This window comes from Heptranchias perlo, chromosome 5 (assembly GCF_035084215.1).
Source record: "Heptranchias perlo isolate sHepPer1 chromosome 5, sHepPer1.hap1, whole genome shotgun sequence".
In the NCBI taxonomy this organism is placed as follows: Eukaryota; Metazoa; Chordata; class Chondrichthyes; order Hexanchiformes; family Hexanchidae; genus Heptranchias; species Heptranchias perlo.
Genome location: NC_090329.1, coordinates 88,478,237 through 88,498,714, shown reverse-complemented (window position 1 = coordinate 88,498,714; position 20,478 = coordinate 88,478,237). Strand labels below are relative to the sequence as shown.

Here is a 20,478-nt window from a genome sequence, read left to right as displayed (position 1 = left end):
TTCCAGAGGAGTGAGATTACATTATACTCTCATTTAAAATACTAATAAAAAGACATTTGTATGTGGCTGTGCAAGTTATTCCTAAAATGCTATTCCGGTTTCCTTTTAGAATTACTTTGACGGCAAACTCTCCCCTCAAGGAAAGATGCCATGGATTGAATATAATCATCAAAAAGTATCAGGCACCGAATTCATTATTGATTTTCTTCAAGATAAACTGGGCGTTAACCTAAGCAAACACCTGGATTCCAGTGAAAGAGCTGTCTCAAGAGCCATAACAAAAATGATGGAAGAACACTTCTATTGGTAAGTTGGTAAAAGCTCGCCCAATGAAGAAAAAGACTTCCTTTCTGTATATTGCAAGAACAAATTTATTGTTTAGTAAGAAACGAAAAGATAATGAGATCAAATCAAAGTCAACTTCAGAGTGCTATGGCAGTTTGGACCGAGGGGGGCAATTTTCCGACTTTGCACTATTGGCCATCATCAGTGCAATTTCGGAAGATTATCCCTATAATGTCTGAAAGATGATACAGGTTTGTTCACTGTGCTGTTTGGCTGACTGAATGTCATGACAATTTTAATTGGCTTGATTTGCATTTCTTCTAAAGTGGAAATGTTTCTGTTCCTCCAGAAGATTATTAGGATTGACTATAATGCCAATTCCAGGGTCCGGTGGAAAACAGCCCTTGGATTGCTGTCTGCAGAAATGCACATGTGTAACTGAAGTGGGGAGCTGACCTTGCTGGAATAGGCAAGGTCAGATCATTTTAATCATTTATTTGTGCTACCTGTGCAGCTTGAGCCTTGTGCAGGGAGTGTAATGAAAAGCTGTTTTCGGGGGGAAAAAACTTTGGGGGTTAAATTCGATAACCCCCGAATCCGGGCACGGGGGTCGCCGCGCCCGATTAACCCATGCCCGGTCGTCCTTATGCAGACAGCATGTGAGATTTGTGCTGCCTGCTCACTTACCTGATTCCAGTGGGAGCAAACAGGCCTAGTTGCGTTGTTCAGTGACTTCTCACCAGCAGGGAGGCCCAGATAACACATGAGTGGCTCGCACCTGTTAAACGCAGTTTGTACCTCTAAAAGGCAGCTTGCACCTCTTAAATGGTCAGAAAAGTAAAAGCCCATGGGGTCCAAGGGAAAGTGGCAAGTTCGATCCAAAATTGGCTCAGTGGTAGAAACAAAGGGTAATGTTCGATGGGTGTTTTTGTGACTGGAAGGCTGTTTCCAGTGGGTTTCCGCAGGGCTCAGTACAAGGTCCCTTACTTTTTGTGATATATATCAATGATTTAGACTTAAATGTAGAAGGCATGATTAAGAAGTTTGCAGATGATACAACCGTGTGGTTGATAGTGAGGAAGAAAGCTGTAGACTGCAGAAAGATATCAATGGACTGGTCAGGTGGGCAGAAAAGTGGCAAATGGAATTCAATCTGGAGACGTGTATGATAATGCATTTAAGGAGGGCAAACAAGGCAAGGGGATACATAGTAAATGGTAGGATACTGAGAAATGTAAAGAAACAGAGGGACCTTGGAGTGCACATCCACAGATCCCCGGAGGTAGCAGGACAGGTAGATAAGGTGGTTAAGAAGGCATATGGGATACTTTCCTTTATTAGCCGAGGCATAGAATATGAGAGCAGGGAGGTTATGCTAGAACTGTATAAAACACTAGTTAGGCCATAGCTAGAGTACTGATAACCACATTACAGGAAAGATGTGATTGCACTAGAAAGGGTACAGAGGAGATTTACGAGGATGTTGCCAGGACTGGAGAATTTTAGCTATGAGAAAAGATTGGATAGGCTGGACATGTTTTCTTTGGAACAGAGGAGGTGGAGGGGTGATTTAATTGAGGTGTATAAAATTATGAAGGGCCTGGATAGAGGGGACAAGAAGGACCTATTTTCCTTAGCAGAGGTCAATAACCAGAGGGCATAGATTTAAAGTAATTGGTAGAAGGATTAGAGCGGAGTTGAGGAGAAATGTTTTCACCCAGAGGGTGGTAGAGATTTGGAACTCACTGCCTGAAAGGGTGATAGAGGCAGAAACCCTCATCACATTTAAAAAGTACTTGGATATGCACTTGAAGTGCTGTAACTTACAAGACTAAGGACCAAGAGTTAGAAAGTGGGATTAGGCTTGATAGCTCTTTTTTGGCCGGCACGGACACGATGGGCCGAATGGCCTCCTTCTGTACCGTAAATTTCTATGATTCTATGATAAAGGCAGCCAGCACCTCTTATTTGCAAAAAATAAGATATGGGTCTGCACGGAGTCTGAACGGAGATCAGACGTCGCACACGTAAAACACAAATGTAGGTCCCGTCACATATGGTTACAAACTGTTGAGCTATTTTAAAACATTGAATAAAGGTTGCGCACTATTAAATCCCATATCTTCCAATCTGCACGCCGGACCTCACCAATCTGCCAATCTGAGTTGGTACCAGGCCTGCGATGTTATAAATTGGATAGCCAGGTGATGAAGGATAGAATACTAGAGCCTGGTCTTCAGTTGCTTCCAAGCCTTTATTCACACAGCTCAACATTACACACCCTCCTCTAAACAGATACAAGAGAGTCCCCAGTTGATGCCCACCACCTGAATACAATTAACACTAATTGATATAAATCACATAGATACAATTAACATGCGAGAGAGCGTGCACCAAGATTCTCTAATGATGCACTAGAGGCCTTGGTGCAAGAGGTGGACAGAAGGAGGGGCATCCTATATCTACAGGGGGGCAAAAGGCCCACCAGACATATGCTCAAGAGGCGGTTGGAGGCAATAGGGGACAAAGTCAATGCCAGGCGCATAGCACCACGAACATAGATGCAGTGAAGGAAGAAGTTCAATGCTTTGACACGAGTGGTCAAGGTAAGTGAGGTCAACTGTCAAGTGGCATCTCCTACCAACTGCATCACTAGCCGCATCCACTGCTCCACGCAATACGCCCCCTATCACCCACATACCAACAAACTCTTTCAACTAGTACTCAGCTCTCAATCAGATGCTTCCTCTCACCCTCACACATTACCATTGTTGCCAGCCACACACCCACAACTCACAGGTCACACACACTGGCAGCTATTCAACCATGACAGACACATCGCCCAAACATCCTGCAAGACATTCACCGACGCATGTCCCGCTTTCTTGCAGGAGAAGGTGGCGCATAACAGGAGGCAGCAGTGCCGGTGGCATTTAGCCCTCGAGCCTGTTCCGCCATTCAATGTGATTGTGGTTGACCTGTGACCTAACTCCCTATACCCGCCTTAGCCCAACATCCATTAATACCCTTGGTTAACAAAAATCTATCAATCTCAGATTTAAAATTCATAATTGAGCTAGTATCAACAGCCGTTTGCAGAAGAATGTTCCAAACTTCTACCACCCTTTGCATGTAGAAGCATTTCCTAACTTCACTCCTGAAAGTCCTGGCTCTAAATTTTAGGCGATGTCCCCTTGTTCTAGTATTCAAGTATAGGAGACCTCCAAAAACAGGTACAAACGCATCAGCAGCCAGAAGCAATAATCCATCAACTAACCTGTAAATCCTGCATGGTCCCTTTAAATAGCACTGTGGGGGGTCCTCCAGGCTGTCTAAGACTTGGTCAGCTGTTCATGGTTGAGACAGTGCGTTGGCTGGAGCGTTGAGTTGCACAATTGTATCTGTCCCTTTAATTCAGCATTGCACACTGATCTAACGCATATTCTCCTTACTTTACATGGCAGCGACATTTGTTACCTGCGCGTGCGCAAATACCTTTACCAAGATGGCGGCTGGTGCTAGAAGCGTGCACATGCATTCCGGAGTCCATTTTGGGACCTTAGGAGGACGCGTAGTGCCTAAAAAAAACAGGGGCTTCATGGCCCATTTTATAGCCCTTTAAAACTTTTTTCAAAAAATGGTCACAGCAGTTTTCAGCCTTTCCAAAGGTTGTACGGGGAAGAGGGGAAGAACTGACAGGCGAGGTCAAAAGGGCAGCCAGCGTAATGTGGAGACTGTGAGAAAATTACAGTGTAGCGCTGCCTCCAACAACCTATTTGATGGTTGGTGAAGTGGACGTTCTCTTGCATGAGGTGGGTGCTTGGAGGCCTACTCTGCTTGGCACTGCAAGGAACCCTCCCCAGAAGACAGCAGTGCACCATGCCTGGCAGGATGTGGCAGCCAGACTAAATACTGCCTGCAGTGCCTAGAAACAGAGAGGTGAGAAGAGATCACACATTAAAGGATCTGGTAAGTTAAGATTAGCTAACAATATCATATTGCAGATGGATGGCACATGCCGGAAAGTGTAGCCTAGTAACATGTTCCATGTTAATTACTCATCCGCACCAAGCCTTCACACACTTTTACAGCTTTACCATTGCGTCTCATGTATAATCATACCTCATCAAGGCACAAAGTCAAGATGCAATGTACAATTGATTGTGACACTCACATCTTCCAAGGGCTTCAGATTGGACTCATGTCAGCCATCAGTGAACCCATCCTGCACTTTCAGAAGTGCACCAATGTGGTGACATTGGGCACGTGTGTCATGGCATTCAGTGAGAAAGGAGATGAAAGTGCTGGCCATGCCAACCAATGCATCAGTCGCCTCTTTGATCCATACAGTGCCTAATATTGCAGTGTTAGCAAGATATGAACCATAGACACAACAATTGACGAAGTGATGATCTTGCCAGTGACTGGTAGTGCCGTCCCTATGATACAGGTTTTCTGTAGGTGACCTTACTGTAGATGATAAAGCTGTTTCCTCACTTCCACCAAAGTACCAAGGTATGTAGAATGGTCTGACACCTGCTGATCTCCCTGGCATGCCTTCTTTTATCTTCTACAAATCAACAATGAAGTATCTGTAGTTGAAAAATAAACTTACCTTAAGGAGCGAAAAGAAATCAAGGGCAATTAGGGATGTGCAATCAATGCTGGCTTTGCCAGCGACGCCCACATCCCATGAACGAATAAAAAAAGGCTGTCAGTTTCTTTTAATTGATGGGCGTAATTTTATGAATCAAAGCTGTCAATGAAGAGCTTGGCCCACCAGCAGTACAAATTGGAAATTTGGGCACGCACGGCCTACAATTTGGGCAGTGCACTACTGTGAACAAGGGGCTTAGGATGGGAAGCTGGGTAGTCAAGAGCCTGAAGGGAAGGGAGGTCAAAAGAGCAGGCGATGGGCTCCATAGATAATATAAGTTTAGTTAGAATGGAGGGAGAGATAGGGATAAAAATTATGGAATAAAGGGGGATTGGAGGGACAGAGTAAGGAAAGAGCAAGAGATTGAAATGGACATGAAAGAGGGGCAGAGGCCTTACTGTATATAGGCTCAATTTTGGACAAGAAGAAGTCCTTAATTTTCTCTCATTTAGAATGTGAAGAGAGGATGAAGGAAACAGAAAGGGGAGTAGAAGGTTGGTAGTGGAGAATAGTTTAGATTTCTTCAACTCTTCAACAGGGTAGTTGGCAAATTGTGCTCAGGAAAGCGAGTGACAATAAGTCAGCCAATCACATTTGAGGTTACAAGCAGCAAATTTGAGGTCCGAATAATAACTACTGAAGGGGGGGGACCAGTGAGGATGACAGATCATCAGAAATCTAATGGGAGTGAGGGAACTGAAGGTAGAGTCAAGGCATTTATGAGATTTGTAGAGTTTTCAGTATCATCACAGGTGTTTGGCCAGAGATTAGAATTTGTGAGGACAACATCTTCCTTGTACGGTACAGTCCAAAGTCTCCAGCACCTCATTCCAAATCCTTTATATGATTTAGCTCTCAGCATCAATCAGAAGTGTTGACTTTTCAAAAACTGGACAGATTCCTGATTCAAGAGGGAGCAGATGGATATATACTGAGGAAATGAAAGTGGTGTGTGCCTGAATGATGAATGAGTAAAAGGGATAAATAACCTTTTCTCATTCCTACTTTATTTTGCAAAAAGTTCAGTTATTTCATTTTGGCTTCAGAACACCGCGAATGTGGGTCAGTGCAGAATGAACTACACCAAAATATAGTTAATAGGGTCACTACAGGATGAAGTACACCATAGAACTGTGAATGTGGATCAATGTAGGATGAACTAAACCATAGCACTGTGAATGTGGATTAATGTAGGACAAACTAAACCATAGCACTGTGAATGTGGATTAATGTAGGACAAACTAAACCATAGCACTGTGAATGTGGATTAATGTAGGACAAACTAAACCATAGCACTGTGAATGTGGGTCAATGTAGGATGAACTATATCAAAGCATAGCTAATGTGGATCAGTGCAGAATGATTACATCAAAATTGTTTAACATGTTTGCAACTGACTTAATTTTTAGGGCAGTCCTGATTTTCTTTTTTTCTCTGAGTTTTTGTGTTTATCAAGATGAAGAATATTGGCATCAGGAAATCAAGCACTTGCCCATTTTGCACATCATGGCCCCAAAAATCCAGCAAAAATGTGGTCCACCAGATACTTATAGGCCAACAGCCTTATGTCAGCAAGTGGAAAACGGCCCATTCATTGTGACTTGTTCATTGTTCTGGACCTGCCAGCTGTCGTCTTCAGCAGCTTGTCAAGGCTGTAGTTATTTCTGTCCCTCCGCACCCCCATGGGTGCCCATCTGTGCTGATACTGGTATGGGCACCCATCCACTGACCACCCTGACCACAGGGGCATAACTGACTGGCAGAAAGGAAGTCCTACTCCACCATTGCTATGGCAGTTAAAAACTTACTTGAATGTTGACCCAGGAGGTGCACGAGTGCTACTCCCGGCTCCATATTAAAACCACGGGCCGCTGCTGGCTACTGCTCTCCTCCACCCCTCTTCCTGATCGCTACCTCGACCTCCTTTTCCCAATCGCTACCTCCACCCCCCACTCCTGATCGCTCCATTCCCAACCTCTACCAAACAATCCATCTCTCCCGGTCGCCCCATCTCCTGATTGCCCCCTGTTCCAGCCGCCCCCATCTTGCAAGACATACCTGCGTCACTGGCAACAAAATTCAAATGGTCTTCGCCGGCGAGATTCCCAGCAAGTGGAATCCAATTTCTAGCCTTGGACTTTTCAGTATAGAAAGGAGGAGTCTGAGAGGTGATCTTCTGTAGATAAGATAGAGGAATGGGAAAGGTAAATCCAGAACATTACTTTAAATTAAATTAAATTGTGAGAATAGGATACGGGACACAGTTTCAAACTAGTAAAAGGGAAATTTAGGAATGAAGTCAGGAAATTCTTCTTCGCACAAAGAATGATAAACAAACGGCATATCCATATAGAAAGAATGGTGGAGGTGAAAAGCTTGGCAACATTTAAGAAACTGTTGGATGCTGGAAAAGGGGTACTTTAGGATCTCTCTGGATGGATGAATTATGATGGGCTGTTATGCATCGCTGGCAAGCAAAGCTGCCCGCCTGCACTGCAAAGTGAACGAGGCTTCATGCCAAGAGCATTTACTGATAAAATTATCCACCTAGGACCCAAAATTGTGCGCGGGCACTGGGTGTATCTCAGAAATAACTGCTGGGGGGAAGGCAGAAAATGGGGTGGAACTTGATTCCATGAGGAATCCATCCTGTGGAGGAGTAGCCAGGGAATTCCATTGAGGAGTGGAGAGAGTGGATCTCCCACCCATTTCAAAGGGGTGTGTCTGGGAGAGCTCTCGGCCTTCCCTGGGAAATTCAATCCAGCAGACCACCTGATAGGCCCAACAGGACATTCCCAGCCTCCATCAGGGCAGGCACTGTTCCCGCATCCGTCACAAACATGCTGATGATCCTGTCTTAGGGGCTAGGTCGGCATTCCTCGGAGCTGACGGATGTAGGCCCAAGCTCTGCCATACTTCTGCTGGTGGAGCTTGGCTATTGGAATTTTGCCTCCCTCGTCTTTATTAGGAGGAATTTTCCAGTTGTCAGAATTGTTCCCACTGGTGTGTCAGGTAGACAGGGACGTTGTGTGATACTGTCATGTTCTCACAGGAATTTGATCGTATGCAGTTTTGCAGTCATTTTAATATTTAAATAAGGCCTGTAATTGAAGCTTTTACGGAGCTGTTCCTTGAAAATATGAATGCAAGTCGATGAGACCATAAAAAAGGCCAACAACATTTTGGGTTCTATATAATGATGCATAGAGTATAAGAGTAAAGAAATAATGATAAATTTCTATAAAACATTGGTTTGGCCACAGTAAGAGTACAGTTTGGACACTCCATTACAGAAAGGACATTAAGGCCACAGAGAGCGTACAGTACCGATTCACCAGGATGATGCGAGGCATGGGAAACTAGTTATGAGGAGAGACTCGAGTTACTAGGGCTACTCCCATCGGAACAGAGAAAGCTTAGAGAATATTTGATGGAGGTTTTTAAAATTATGAAGGGTTTTGAAAGGGTGAATAGAGAAAGACTATGGGGAAGATTTTCCTGTATTGTGCCTGGGTGTATTGGATCGCTTGGGCCTAGTGCATGGAGGATAATCGGGCAAGGAGGATTGCACTCTGGTAACAGAGCCTGCCATTTTATGTCCAATTGATGGATGGAAATTTCGGCAGGCTCTCTGATGGGTGTGTGACTTTCCCCGTCCAGTTTTCCTCTGTGCGTTATACCCAGGCGATCCAGTATACCCAGGCCATCCAGTATATCCAGGTGATCCAGTATACCCAGGCGATCCAGTATACCCAGGCGATCCAGTATACCCAGGCGCAATAACAGGAGAATCAATTCCTACTTCCTCTGGTTGAGGAGTCAGTGACAAGGGATCATCCATTTAAAATTGTCACTATGAGAGTGTGGAGAGAGGTGTGGGGGAAATTTCTTTAGACAAAGAATTATTGGAACCTGGAATGCTTTGCTACAGAGAATAGTTGTAGCGGAGACTATTGGCACCTTTTTAGGGAAAAGTAGATAAGCATTTGAAGCAGAGGAAGATGCAGGGCTATGTTGGAGAGAGCAGGGCAGTCAGATTAGTTTTGGATTGCTCGAGCAAAGAGCTGGCACAGACACAATGGCCTAATGGCTGCCTTCTAAGCTCTAAACCTCTAAGAGAATAGGATAAAGGTAAGATTGGACTCGAAAGTGGCCTCTTACAATACAAAACTTGACTTCTGCTCAGGGAAACTATTTAACTTCAAGTTATAAAGTTCTGTGTTGGTTGGCAGAACAATTTTAAATTAATGATGGGGTTGCTTTTAAGACACCCCAGTCGCAATATTTCATGGTTGAAGTTATGCAAGATAAAAGAAATCATGGCAATGAGTTCAGCAGAAACCAGTCTGCCCACACTCATCATTCTGCCGGCCATCTACCTGGCAATGACCAAGGGCAAGTGCCTCTGCAAGCTTGGGGGTCAACAAGCAGTTGGTTGCACAGTTGTGCCATTAGCTGCAAGGAGACCTGTGGAGCGATGTTAACCCTGGCCCCCTTGCGAAAACAGAGTGAGCCATTAAAATCCATCGTAGGACTCATGCGTCGACGTCTCGCACTGATCCCACAGACTATAATTTTAATCTACTCTTCTGAGCAGGCGAGAAGGACTGGAGGGGTCCTTTAAATAGGCAGAATGGGGGTCTGATGATATCATTAGGCCCGATTGCTATTTTAACCATGAGCCAGAGCAGGGAAGAAGTTGTGGCTTTACTGCCAGGTCCACCTAGAGGGAAGAAGGGGATAGTGCCTCGCAGCGGACGGGAACTCCTGATTCTGAAAAGATATTGCGAGAATTCTCACCCAGAGCAGAATTCCATCCCCTGGAGCAGCAGGAGCACCAGCAGCACATAGGAGCCACAGTGAGATAGAGGGGCAGAGCCAGGAACAGAACTAATTTTCATCTGCAAATGCAGGCAAGTGGACACACCTCTAAGTGGTGGCTGGATGAAACCTGGCCAGTTGGCAAGTATGTAACCATGTCATCAGTTTCCTTTATTTAGAACCCTTCAGTACTGAATCTTTTGAATAATAAGAAAAGTGTCTGTAGCCTTGGTCTTTTAATGATGGTGCTCGGGTTTGGGTACATGCTTTATGTATATATTTTGGGAGATAGGTTATCCATTTTCTCCAAATGTACGTGAAAGAATTTTTAAAAAAATCATTTTAGTTCAACCAATATGACAGAAGGTTTATTAATGAAACTGGGTACTATGGAACGTTTTGCATTACATTTTAATTCATGAATTGTTCACTGATAGTAGATTAATCTTTATATTTAACCTACTGGCAGTCTCTCTGTCAGCACATTGGCCCAGAAATTGTTTTTCAAATAACGGTGAGCCTAACAGCACTCACTGTTATTAGTGGCGAAATCGAAGAGCATGTTCCGCTGACCACATGTGCGCAGTTAAATGCGGAAATCTGGAACTTGCTCTTCCTGGTTCGCCAACGATGTGACAGCTTCGTCTTGAAGGGATATCACCGGCTGCAATCAATGGAATCAATGGACCAGCGCCAATTTGCTCTCCTACTCAGCTGGAAATGAACTGATCTCGCCACAAAATAGGTACGCTCAGTTTTTTAGGTCTAAACTAAATTTTAACAGTGTGCTAAGTCTTAATGACTGCCACACAACCTCTCCGGCACTAAAAATTAACTTTTAAAAATGTGTAGTCTCATTACTCCTGATTTTAATAGATTTTGGACATTTAAAAAAAATTAAATTAAAAACTATAATTTTAAAAAAAAAACTTTTTTCCTTCTGTCTCTTTTATCTCAGTCTTTTAATCTTATCCTCTCTTTATTTCACTTTCTCTATGTCATTTTACAATACCTTATCGGGCACATCCGGGTTTTTAGTCTGCGCTGTTTGTCTATGAACTGCCTTATCTGGTTCTCACAGCGTGGCTTGCTTCAAGCTGTTTAGTTGAGGGGCCTTAGAGATCCTTTCACCGCTCACACAGCCCGGGAAAGAACACTGATGTTTTTTGAAATCGCAGCTCAAGGAAGTTGCTGGTAGAAAGAACGTGCTAACTTATTGGGTGAACATAAATCTAATGAGCGGCGACCACTATTGTTTTGCCACTCGTAGCAATTTACAGCCCAATATGGAAAGGGAATAACCCATCTATTTGTTCCTCTATAAGTTTGACTATGAGTCTAATGTTATTAATGCCACTGTGGACTGTTTGTGTATGTCAAGCTCTATGAGGTTCATGGTTAGACAGGGGTAGTATCTCCGAAGATGTTAGAAAGCATTGGAGCTGTTGCAGAGTTGTGACTGAGGAGACTGATGTGTCCATTGCTAAACCATCAACCTGACTGTAAAGCTGTGAATTAGGTATTAGACGGCAAAATGTCTAACAGTTTTGCAGTAGGGTCATAGACAAAATGAACATTTTCTGTTAACTCTGTGTGCTTGGAATACATTTCCTCTGAACTGTTCTGTTTTTTTTTAACAAAACTATAGCTGAAGTAATGGAAAAACAAAGTACCAGCATCAGTGGTTTTACTACCAGAATTTTGAATTTGCTGACAGATGAGTATATCACAACTTCCAGAGGGTAAAAACCAGGAGCAGAAAGCAATCCATTAGTTCCCACACAAAATGTATGAGACAGCACAATTCAATCAGTTCTCACTTTAAAGTCTTTTGTGTTCCATCTGGTTGTCATCTTTACCTTAAAATCAGTCAATCATTGACATTCAATAGCACCATTAGTGTCATTATTGACTGGAGCTTTATTGTTGCCTTTGCATTACGGCTAGATTAAAATGACAAGGTTGACAATAAGTTGACTAACAATATTGCAAAGCAGTCAGTTTAAAATATGACACTATTCAACAGTACTTGCTTAAAGTCTGAAAACATGAAGCACTTTCAGAAACACAACTGGCACTTCAGGAAAATGACTTGGTCTTCCAATCAAAAATGTGAAAAGTCTCAGTTCTATTACCTGCTTTCAGGGCATAGGTTTACACTTACTGAATAAGCCATTTTTATTACACACTGTTCCTTTGTCTGCTAGTTTAACGTTATGTGAATTTTAAAATGTTATATGCGGTAATGATCTTGTTAAAACAGTGGATGGAAGAATTTCGTGTCATTGTATTCCCTTGAGTTTAGAAGGTTGAGGGGTGTTCTAATAGTAATAATCAAATCTAATAATCAAGGCTCAAGGGGCTGAATGCCCTACTGTTCCTATGTTCCAATGAATGTGTTAATACATGTGATATTAGTATCATAAGGCACGACTTCAATCCAAGTTTGCCTTGCCACAAGAATGGAGAGAAACCTTACTTGCTGGAGGAAGTCAATGCTGAGGAGTAATGTTTCCAACTGTTTGCTATAATAATGAAAGTGAAGGGAAAAGGAGGTTTGGAACCTTTGTCACTATATATCACCAGTTCACATGGTACATGTTATGTTATATGCTGCACATTTTCAAAGTAAACCCTTTAGTAACAGTTAAAAGGTACTGCATCAACTTTTAAAATGAAATAATTGTTAGAAAAACAACTGATAATCGTGATAAGTAGGAATTACCATGAGTAATGGAAATGAACAATTTGATTTCATACAATCATAGAATGATACAGCACAGAAGGATGCCATTCGGCCCATCACACCTGTGCCAACTCTTTGAGTCTCATTCCCCTACTCTTTCCCCATAGCCTTGCAGATGTTTCCCCTTCAAGTATTTATCCAATTCCCTTTTGAAAGCTTTTATTGAATTTGCTTCCGCCACCCTTTCAGGCAGTGCATTCCAGATCATTACAACCCGCTGCGTAAAAAATATTGCCCTCATCTCCCCCCGGTTCTTTTGTCAATTACCTTAAATCTATGGGTCCTCTGGTTACTGACACTTCTGTCACTGGAAACAGTTTCTCCTTACTTACTCTTTCAAAACCGTTCATGATTTTGAACACCTCTTTCAAATCTCCCCTTAACCTTCTCTGCTCTAAGGAGAACAACCCCAGATTCTCTAATCTCCACGTGACTGAAATCTTTCATCTCTGATATCATTCCAGTAAATCTCCTCTGCACCCTCTCTAAGGCCTTGACATCCATCCTGAAGTGTGATGCCCAGAATTGGACACAATACTCCAGCTGGGGCCTAACTAGTGATTTATAAAGATTTAGCATAACTTCCTTGCTTTTGTACTCTACATCTCTATTAATAAAGCCATGGATCCCATATGCTTTTTAAACAGCATTCTCACTTGTCCTGCCACCTTCAAAGACTTGTGTATATGCACCCCCAGGTCTTTCTGTTCCTGCGCCCCCTTTAAAATTGTACCATTTTGTTTATATTGCCTCTCCTCATTCTTCCTATCAAAATGAATCACTTCATACTTCTCTCCATTAAATTTCATCCACCATGTGTCTGCCCATTTTACCAGTCTCTCTATGTCCTGCTGGGGTCTCCCACTATCCTCCTTACTATTTACTACATTTCCGAGTTTCGTGTCATCTGCAAACTTTGAAATTATATCTTGTATACCCAAGTCCAGGTCATTAATATATATCAAAAGGTGCAGTGGTCCCAACCCTGACCCCTGGGGGATACCACTGCACACTTCCCTCCAGTCTGAAAAACAAATGTTCACCACTACTCTCTGCGTTCTGTCTCTTAGCCAATTTCGTATTCACGCAGCAACTGCCCATTTAATCCCATGGGCTTCAATTTTGCTAACAAGTCTATTATGTGCTACTTTATCAAATGCCTTTTGAAAGACCATGTACACAACATCTACCGCACTACCCTCATCAATCCTCTCCGTTACTTCATCAAAGAACGCAATCAAGTTAGTCAAACACGATATGCTGGCTTTTATTTATTATCCCATATTTTTCCAAGTGCTAATTAATTTTGTCCCGGATTAATGTCTCTAAAAGGCTGACTGGCCTGCAGTTGTCGGGTTTATCCCTCTCCCCTTTTTTTGAACAGGGATGTAACATTTGCAATCCTCCAGTCCTCTGGTACCACTTCCATAACTAAGAATTGGAAAATTGTGGCCAGAGCCTCCGCAATTTCCACTCTTACTTCCCTGAGCAAACTAGAATGCATCCCATCTGGACCGGGTGACTTTTCTATTTGGAGCGCTGCCAAACTTTTTAGTATCTCCTCTTTATCTGTTTTTATCCTATTCAATTTCTCTACCTCCTCCTTTACTGTGACATTGGCAGCATCCTCTTCTTTAGTGAAGACAGATGCAAAGTACCCATTTAGTACCTCAGCCATGCCCTCTGCTTCCACAAGAAGATCTCCTTTTTGGTCCCTAATCGGCCTCACCCTTCCTTTGACTACCTTTTTACTGTTTATATGTTTACAGAAGACTTTTGGGTTCCCTTTTGTGTTACCCACCAATCTATTCTCATACACTCTCTTTGCCCCTCCTATTTCCTTTTTCAGTTCTCCTCTGCACTTTTTGTATTCAGCTTGGTTCTCTACTGAATTATGAACATGACATTTAAACCTCCTTTTTCTGTTTCATTTTAATCTCTATATCTTTAGTCATCTAGGGAGCACCAGCTTTGGATGCCTTTCCTTTCCCCCTCATGGGAATGTGTCTAGTCTGTACCTGAACTATCTCCTCTTTGAAGGCCTCCCATTGCTTATTTACTGTTTTACCTGCCAATCTTGGATTCCAATCCACCTGAGCCAGATCCCTTTTCAACTCACTGAAATTAGCCCTCCTCCAGCTGAGTATTTTAACATTTGATTTTTCCTTGTCCTTTTTCATAACTATTCTAAACGTAATGATATTATGATCACTGTTCCCCAAATGCTCCCCCACTGAAACACGCTCCACTTGTCCCATTTCATTCCTCAGAACTAGATCCGGCACTGCTTCCTTCCTCGTTGGCCTGGAAATATATTGATCAAGAAAGTTCACTTGTACACATTTCAGGAATTCCTCCCGCTCTTTGCCCTTTACACTGTCGAAATTTGGATAATTGAAGTCCCCCATTATCACTACTTTAAAGTTCACTCTGCAATTTGCCTGAAAATTTGCTTCTCTACTTCGCACTATTTGGTGGCCTATACTACACACCCAGCAAGGTAATTGCTCCTCTATTGTTTCTTAATTCTAACCAGATAGATTCTGTCTTTGAACCTTCAAGTACATCGTCCATTTCTAGTGCTGTAACAGTATCTTTGATCAATACTGTCACCCCACCCCTCCTTTGTTTCCTTCCCTATCCTTTCTGAATACATTGTGGCCAGGAATATTAAGTGTCCATTCCTTCTCTTGTTGAGCCTGGTCTCCGTTACTGACACTATAATCACAATCCCACGTGGCTACTTGTGCCTGCAGCTCACCAACCTTATTTACCATGGCCTGTGCATTTACGCACATGCACTCTAAGCCCATCTTAGGCTGCCTCGCATTTCCCCACATCCTATTTCTAAACTATTCTTTATTCTTATGCTTCTTGTCTCTCCCAGTCCTCTGTTCATCTTATATCTCCTCTCTAATGCTTCATCCTGGTCCCCCCGCCAAATTTGTTTGAACCCTCCAACATAGCACTATTTAACTTACCTGCGAGGACATTGGTCCTAGCCCTGTTGAGGTGCAACCTGTCGATCTTGTACAGGTCCCTCCTGCCCCGAACTGGTCCCAATGCCCCAGAAATCTGAAGCTCTCCCACCTGCACCATTTCTCCAGCCACGCATTAACCTGTCTTATCTTACTGCTTCTATACTCACATGTGCCACAAGGAGTAATCCAAAGATTAACTTCCTTCCTAGCTCCTGAAACTCTGTCTGTAGTAGCTCATCCCTTTTCCTACCTATGTCATTGGTTCCAATATGGACGATGACTTCTGGCTGTTCCCCTTCCCCCCTCAAAATGTTCTCTACCTGTTCAGTGATATCCTTTTCCCTGGCACCAGGGAGGCAATACATCATGCGAGACTCTTGTCGGTAGTTGCAGAAACGCCTGTCTATCTGCCTGACTACCGAATCCCCTATGACCACTGCATTTTTACACTTTGCTGTGCCTCCCTGTGCAGTCACTTGCCCCACGTTGCCGTGGATGTGTTCTAGACTGCACTCCCCCGAGGTGTTGTCACCCTCACCGGTGTTCAGCACTGAAAACCGGATTGAGAGTGCCACATTCCCTGAGGATTCCTACACTGCCTGCCTCTTCCTACCCTGCCAGATGGCCACCCACTTACTATCCTCCAGAACTCTCTGTAGCTGCAGGGTGACCACCTCCTGGAACGTGCACTCCAGGAAATTCTTAGCCTCCTGTATGCCCTGCAATGACTCCAGCCGCTCCACATGCTCAGAAACCCTGAGCTTGAGCTCGAGCAACTGGAGGCGTCCTGGGGTTCCCACATGCCACAGGAATTGCAGGCAACTGCTCTCAGCTGTACCATCATTTTGCTTAAAAGTCTATACTTACATTATATATATATATGTCTCTTATGTTTTATATATATATATATGTTTTAGTTTAGTAACCCCTTACTCCTATTTATTATTTATACCAGATTTTTATTTAATACAATTCTGGTCCCTTTAATGTTGGTATCCTCTACTTAGTTAATTTTAATTTTATCCCCTTAGATCTAATTAATTACTCTGATTATTTATATATTTACTTATTTACTGGTTTAAATTATGTAGCACCTCCTTCCCACTCTCACCAAATTCCCCTCGTCACTCTGTTTAGCAAGCCACTCCATTCAGCAAATGCGCCCAACTCTCACCAAGCTCTGTGATTGATTTCTTGCAGGATCGGATCGATTAAAGTTAGTCACATTGTTTTAAATTACAATGACTGAAAATGGTTTTGCATAATTTTAATCTTGCCACCATTGATATCAGTTGCAGTTCATACATTTATTTTTTCACCATAGCTAGCAGTTTGTGGCTCCATTTCAAAGCACCATTAAAAGCAGGGTGCTGAGGTTGAGACAGGAGCTTGTCTTCAGGCAACCTTAGCAACTTGCAGCTAAATTTCATGTCACCTTTGTTTTTTTTACTCTTTATTTGCTGCCAAGTTGGAGATGATATTAAAAGGGCTCCACTGAGCATTTATTAATGACAGGGAGCTGGAGAGAGACCCTGTCATCTTACCATTTCAATTGTATAAAGGTTTATGTTTATAGGAGCCAGTTTTCCCACCAAAAGCACTATACTGGGCATAATCTCAGGCTAATCTATGGCTGATGTGCCGGTGCCCAAACAGTTCATCTCCAGATTGATGCAGTGCTGCACGGACTGTGTATTTTTATTACATTTGAATTAAATTTTGACCTTGGCAGGTGTTCTATGTACCGAACGCAGGAGGAATCATCAAGGGAATTTTACTCACAATTTCAAAAATTCCCCCTGTAGTAAAATTGAAAATGACATAAACATTATCAGAATCGTTTTTGGGATTCAAAATGAAAAGTTCCTTCTTTGAAAAAAAGTGTACAGATCACACCAACTTTTGTTTCAGTGGTTTGTCTGTATATAGCTTTGAAAACTATCCATCCATAATTTGGGGGAAGTGGCTTGATGAAGCCGTTGATGTGCCAAAACCCATTGTCGGCTGGACTTGGACTCTGCCCCCCCCCGCCCCGCCCCTACTCACATTCCAGTGCTGCTACCTTCCCACTCCCAATGCATGTGGCTGTGGGAGGGGAACAAGAGATGCACTTGTCCTTGCTACTGTGTATATATTGTTTGCATCCCTGCACCAAAATCTGACCGAAAATGTTGTTTGTTAATGTTACGGTGTTGTTCTTTTAATATTACAGGGCCATAATATATTGTCAGTGGATCGACAACCTCCATGAGACCCGAAAAATACTGTCTGTCTCAGGCCCATTCAGCGGATTCTTGAAATGGATATTGTGCCATCTAACAAGAGGCATTGTTAAACGGGAAATGTATGGTCAAGGCATTGGCCGCTTCTCAAAGGAGGAAATATATACCTTAATGGAAAAGGATATGAGATCACTTTCAGTAATTTTGGGTGAGATGAAACCTTATTTTATTGCCATTTGCTACATATAGAATTTCACTGAAACAACCTTCACTTGAATGCAATCCTCACCTCCATTGTTTATTAGTCTGCATTAAAAAATGGTCTTGCCCCATGACAGATCCTCTCACTCAGTGTATGTTCTACATGAACCTTAATGATGGGAACTACAAAGAGGATTACATTTTCTGACTCTACCTTAAATTCCCTGGTCATTTCCATGTACATTTTCAAGTAGTCTTTCATAGAATCATAGAATTCCTACAGCACGGAAGGAGGCCATTTGGCCCATCGAGCCTGTGCCGGCTCTCTGCAAGAGCAATCCAGTTGGTCCCACACCCCCGCCCTTTCTCCACAGCCCTGCAAATTTTTTCCCTTCCAGTAATTATCCAATTCTCTTTTGAAGGCCACGATTGAATCTGCCTCCGCCAACCCCTCAGGCAGTGCATTCCAGATCATAACCGCTCGCTGTGTAAAAAAGTTTTTCCGCATGTCGCCTTTGGTTCTTTTGCCAATCACCTTAAATCTATGTCCTCTGGTTCTTGACCCTTCTTCCAATAGGAACAGTTTCTCTCTATCTACTCTGTCCAGACCTTCATCATTTTGTACACCTCAATCAAATCTCCTCTCAACCTTCTCTGCTCTAAGGAGAACAACCCCAGCTACTCCAGTCTATCCACGTAACTGAAGTCCTTCATCCCTGTTACCATTCTAGTAAATCTCTTCTGCATCCTCTCTAAGACCTTCACATCTTTCCTAAAGTGTGGTGCCCAGAACTGGACACAATACTCCAGTTGTGGCTGAACCAGTGTTTCACAAGGTTCATCATAACTTCCTTGCTTTTGTACACTATGCCTCTATTTATAAAGCCCAGGATCCCGTATGCTTTTTTAACTGCTTTCTCAACCTGCGTGCCACCTTCAATGATTTGTGCACATATACCCCCAGATCTCTCTGTTCCTGCACCCCTTTTGGAATTGTACCCTCTAGTTTATATTGCCCCTCCTTGTTCTTTCTACCAAAATGTATCACTTTGCACTTCTCTGCGTTAAATTTCATCTGCCACGTGTCCACCCATTCCACCAGCCTGTCTATGTCCTCTTGAAGTCTATCACTATCCTCCTCACTGTTCACTACATTTCCAAGTTTTGTGTCATCTGCAAATTTTGAAATTGTGCCCTGTACACCCAAATCCAAGTCATTAATATATATCAAGAAAAGCAGTGGCCCCAGTACTGACCCCTGGGGAACACCACTGTACACCTTCCTCCAGTCCGAAAAACAACCGTTCACCACTACGCTCTGTTTATTGTTACTTAGCCAATTTTTTTTTTTTTTTATTCGTTCACGGGATGTGGGCGTCGCTGGCGAGGCCAGCATTTATTGCCCATCCCTAATTGCCCTCGAGAAGGTGGTGGTGAGCCACCTTCTTGAACCGCTGCAGTCCGTGTTGTGACGGTTCTCCCACAGTGCTGTTAGGAAGGGAGTTCCAGGATTTTGACCCAGCGACGATGAAGGAACGTCGATATATTTCCAAGTCGGGATGGTGTGTGACTTGGAGGGGAACGTGCAGGTGGTGTTGTTCCCATGTGCCTGCTGCTCTTGTCCTTCTAGGTGGTAGAGGTCGCGGGTTTGGGAGGTGCTGTCGAAGAAGCCTTGGCGAGTTGCTGCAGTGCATCCTGTGGATGGTACACACTGCAGCCACAGTGCGCCGGTGGTGAAGGGAGTGAATGTTTAGGGTGATGGATGGGGTGCCAATCAAGCGGGCTGCTTTATCTTGGATTGTGTCGAGCTTCTTGAGTGTTGTTGGAGATGCACTCATCCAGGCAAGTGGAGAGTATTCCATCACACTCCTGACTTGTGCCTTGTAGATGGTGGAAAGGCTTTGGGGAGTCAGGAGGTGAGTCACTCGCCACAGAACACCCAGCCTCTGACCTGCTCTCGTAGCCACAGTATTTATATGGCTGGTCCAGTTCAGTTTCTGGTCAATGGTGACCCCCAGGATGTTGATGGTGGGGGATTCGGCTATGGTAATGCCGTTGAATGTCAAGGGGAGGTGGTTAGACTTTCTCTTGTTGGAGATTGTCATTGCCTGGCACTTATCTGGCGCGAATGTTACTTGCCACTTATGAGCCCAAGCCTGGATGTTGTCCAGGTCTTGCTGCATGCGGGCTCGGACTGCTTCATTATCTGACAAAAGATATTCTGTATCCATGCTGCTACTGCTTCTTTTATTCCATGGGCTTCAGCTTTGATGACAAGCCTATTATGCGGCACTTTATCAAGTACCTTTTGAAAGTCCATATACACTACATTAATCGAATTGCCCTCATCGACCGTTTCTGTTACCTCATCAAAAAACTCAATCAAGTTAGTTAAACACGATTTGCCTTTAACAAATCCATGCTGGTTTTCCCTTATTAATCCACACTTGTTCAAGTGACTGTTAATTTTGTCCCGGATTATTGTTTCTAAAAGTTTCCCCACCACCGATGTTAAACTGACCGGCCTGTAGTTGCTGGGTTTATCCTTACACTTTTTTTTGAACA

The 20,478-nt window shown here is 43.3% G+C and overlaps 1 protein-coding gene across 1 annotated transcript in view; it reads left to right on the top strand.

Moving 5' to 3' along the window:
- faxcb (failed axon connections homolog, metaxin like GST domain containing b) overlaps positions 1-20,478 on the top strand; it is a 66,774-nt gene that overhangs the window by 30,691 nt on the left and 15,605 nt on the right. Inside the window, exons 3-4 of the mRNA XM_067983845.1 lie at positions 110-306; positions 17,703-17,920. Coding sequence (XP_067839946.1) covers positions 110-306; positions 17,703-17,920 — 415 coding nt within the window. The remainder of the gene's footprint in view (positions 1-109; positions 307-17,702; positions 17,921-20,478) is intronic.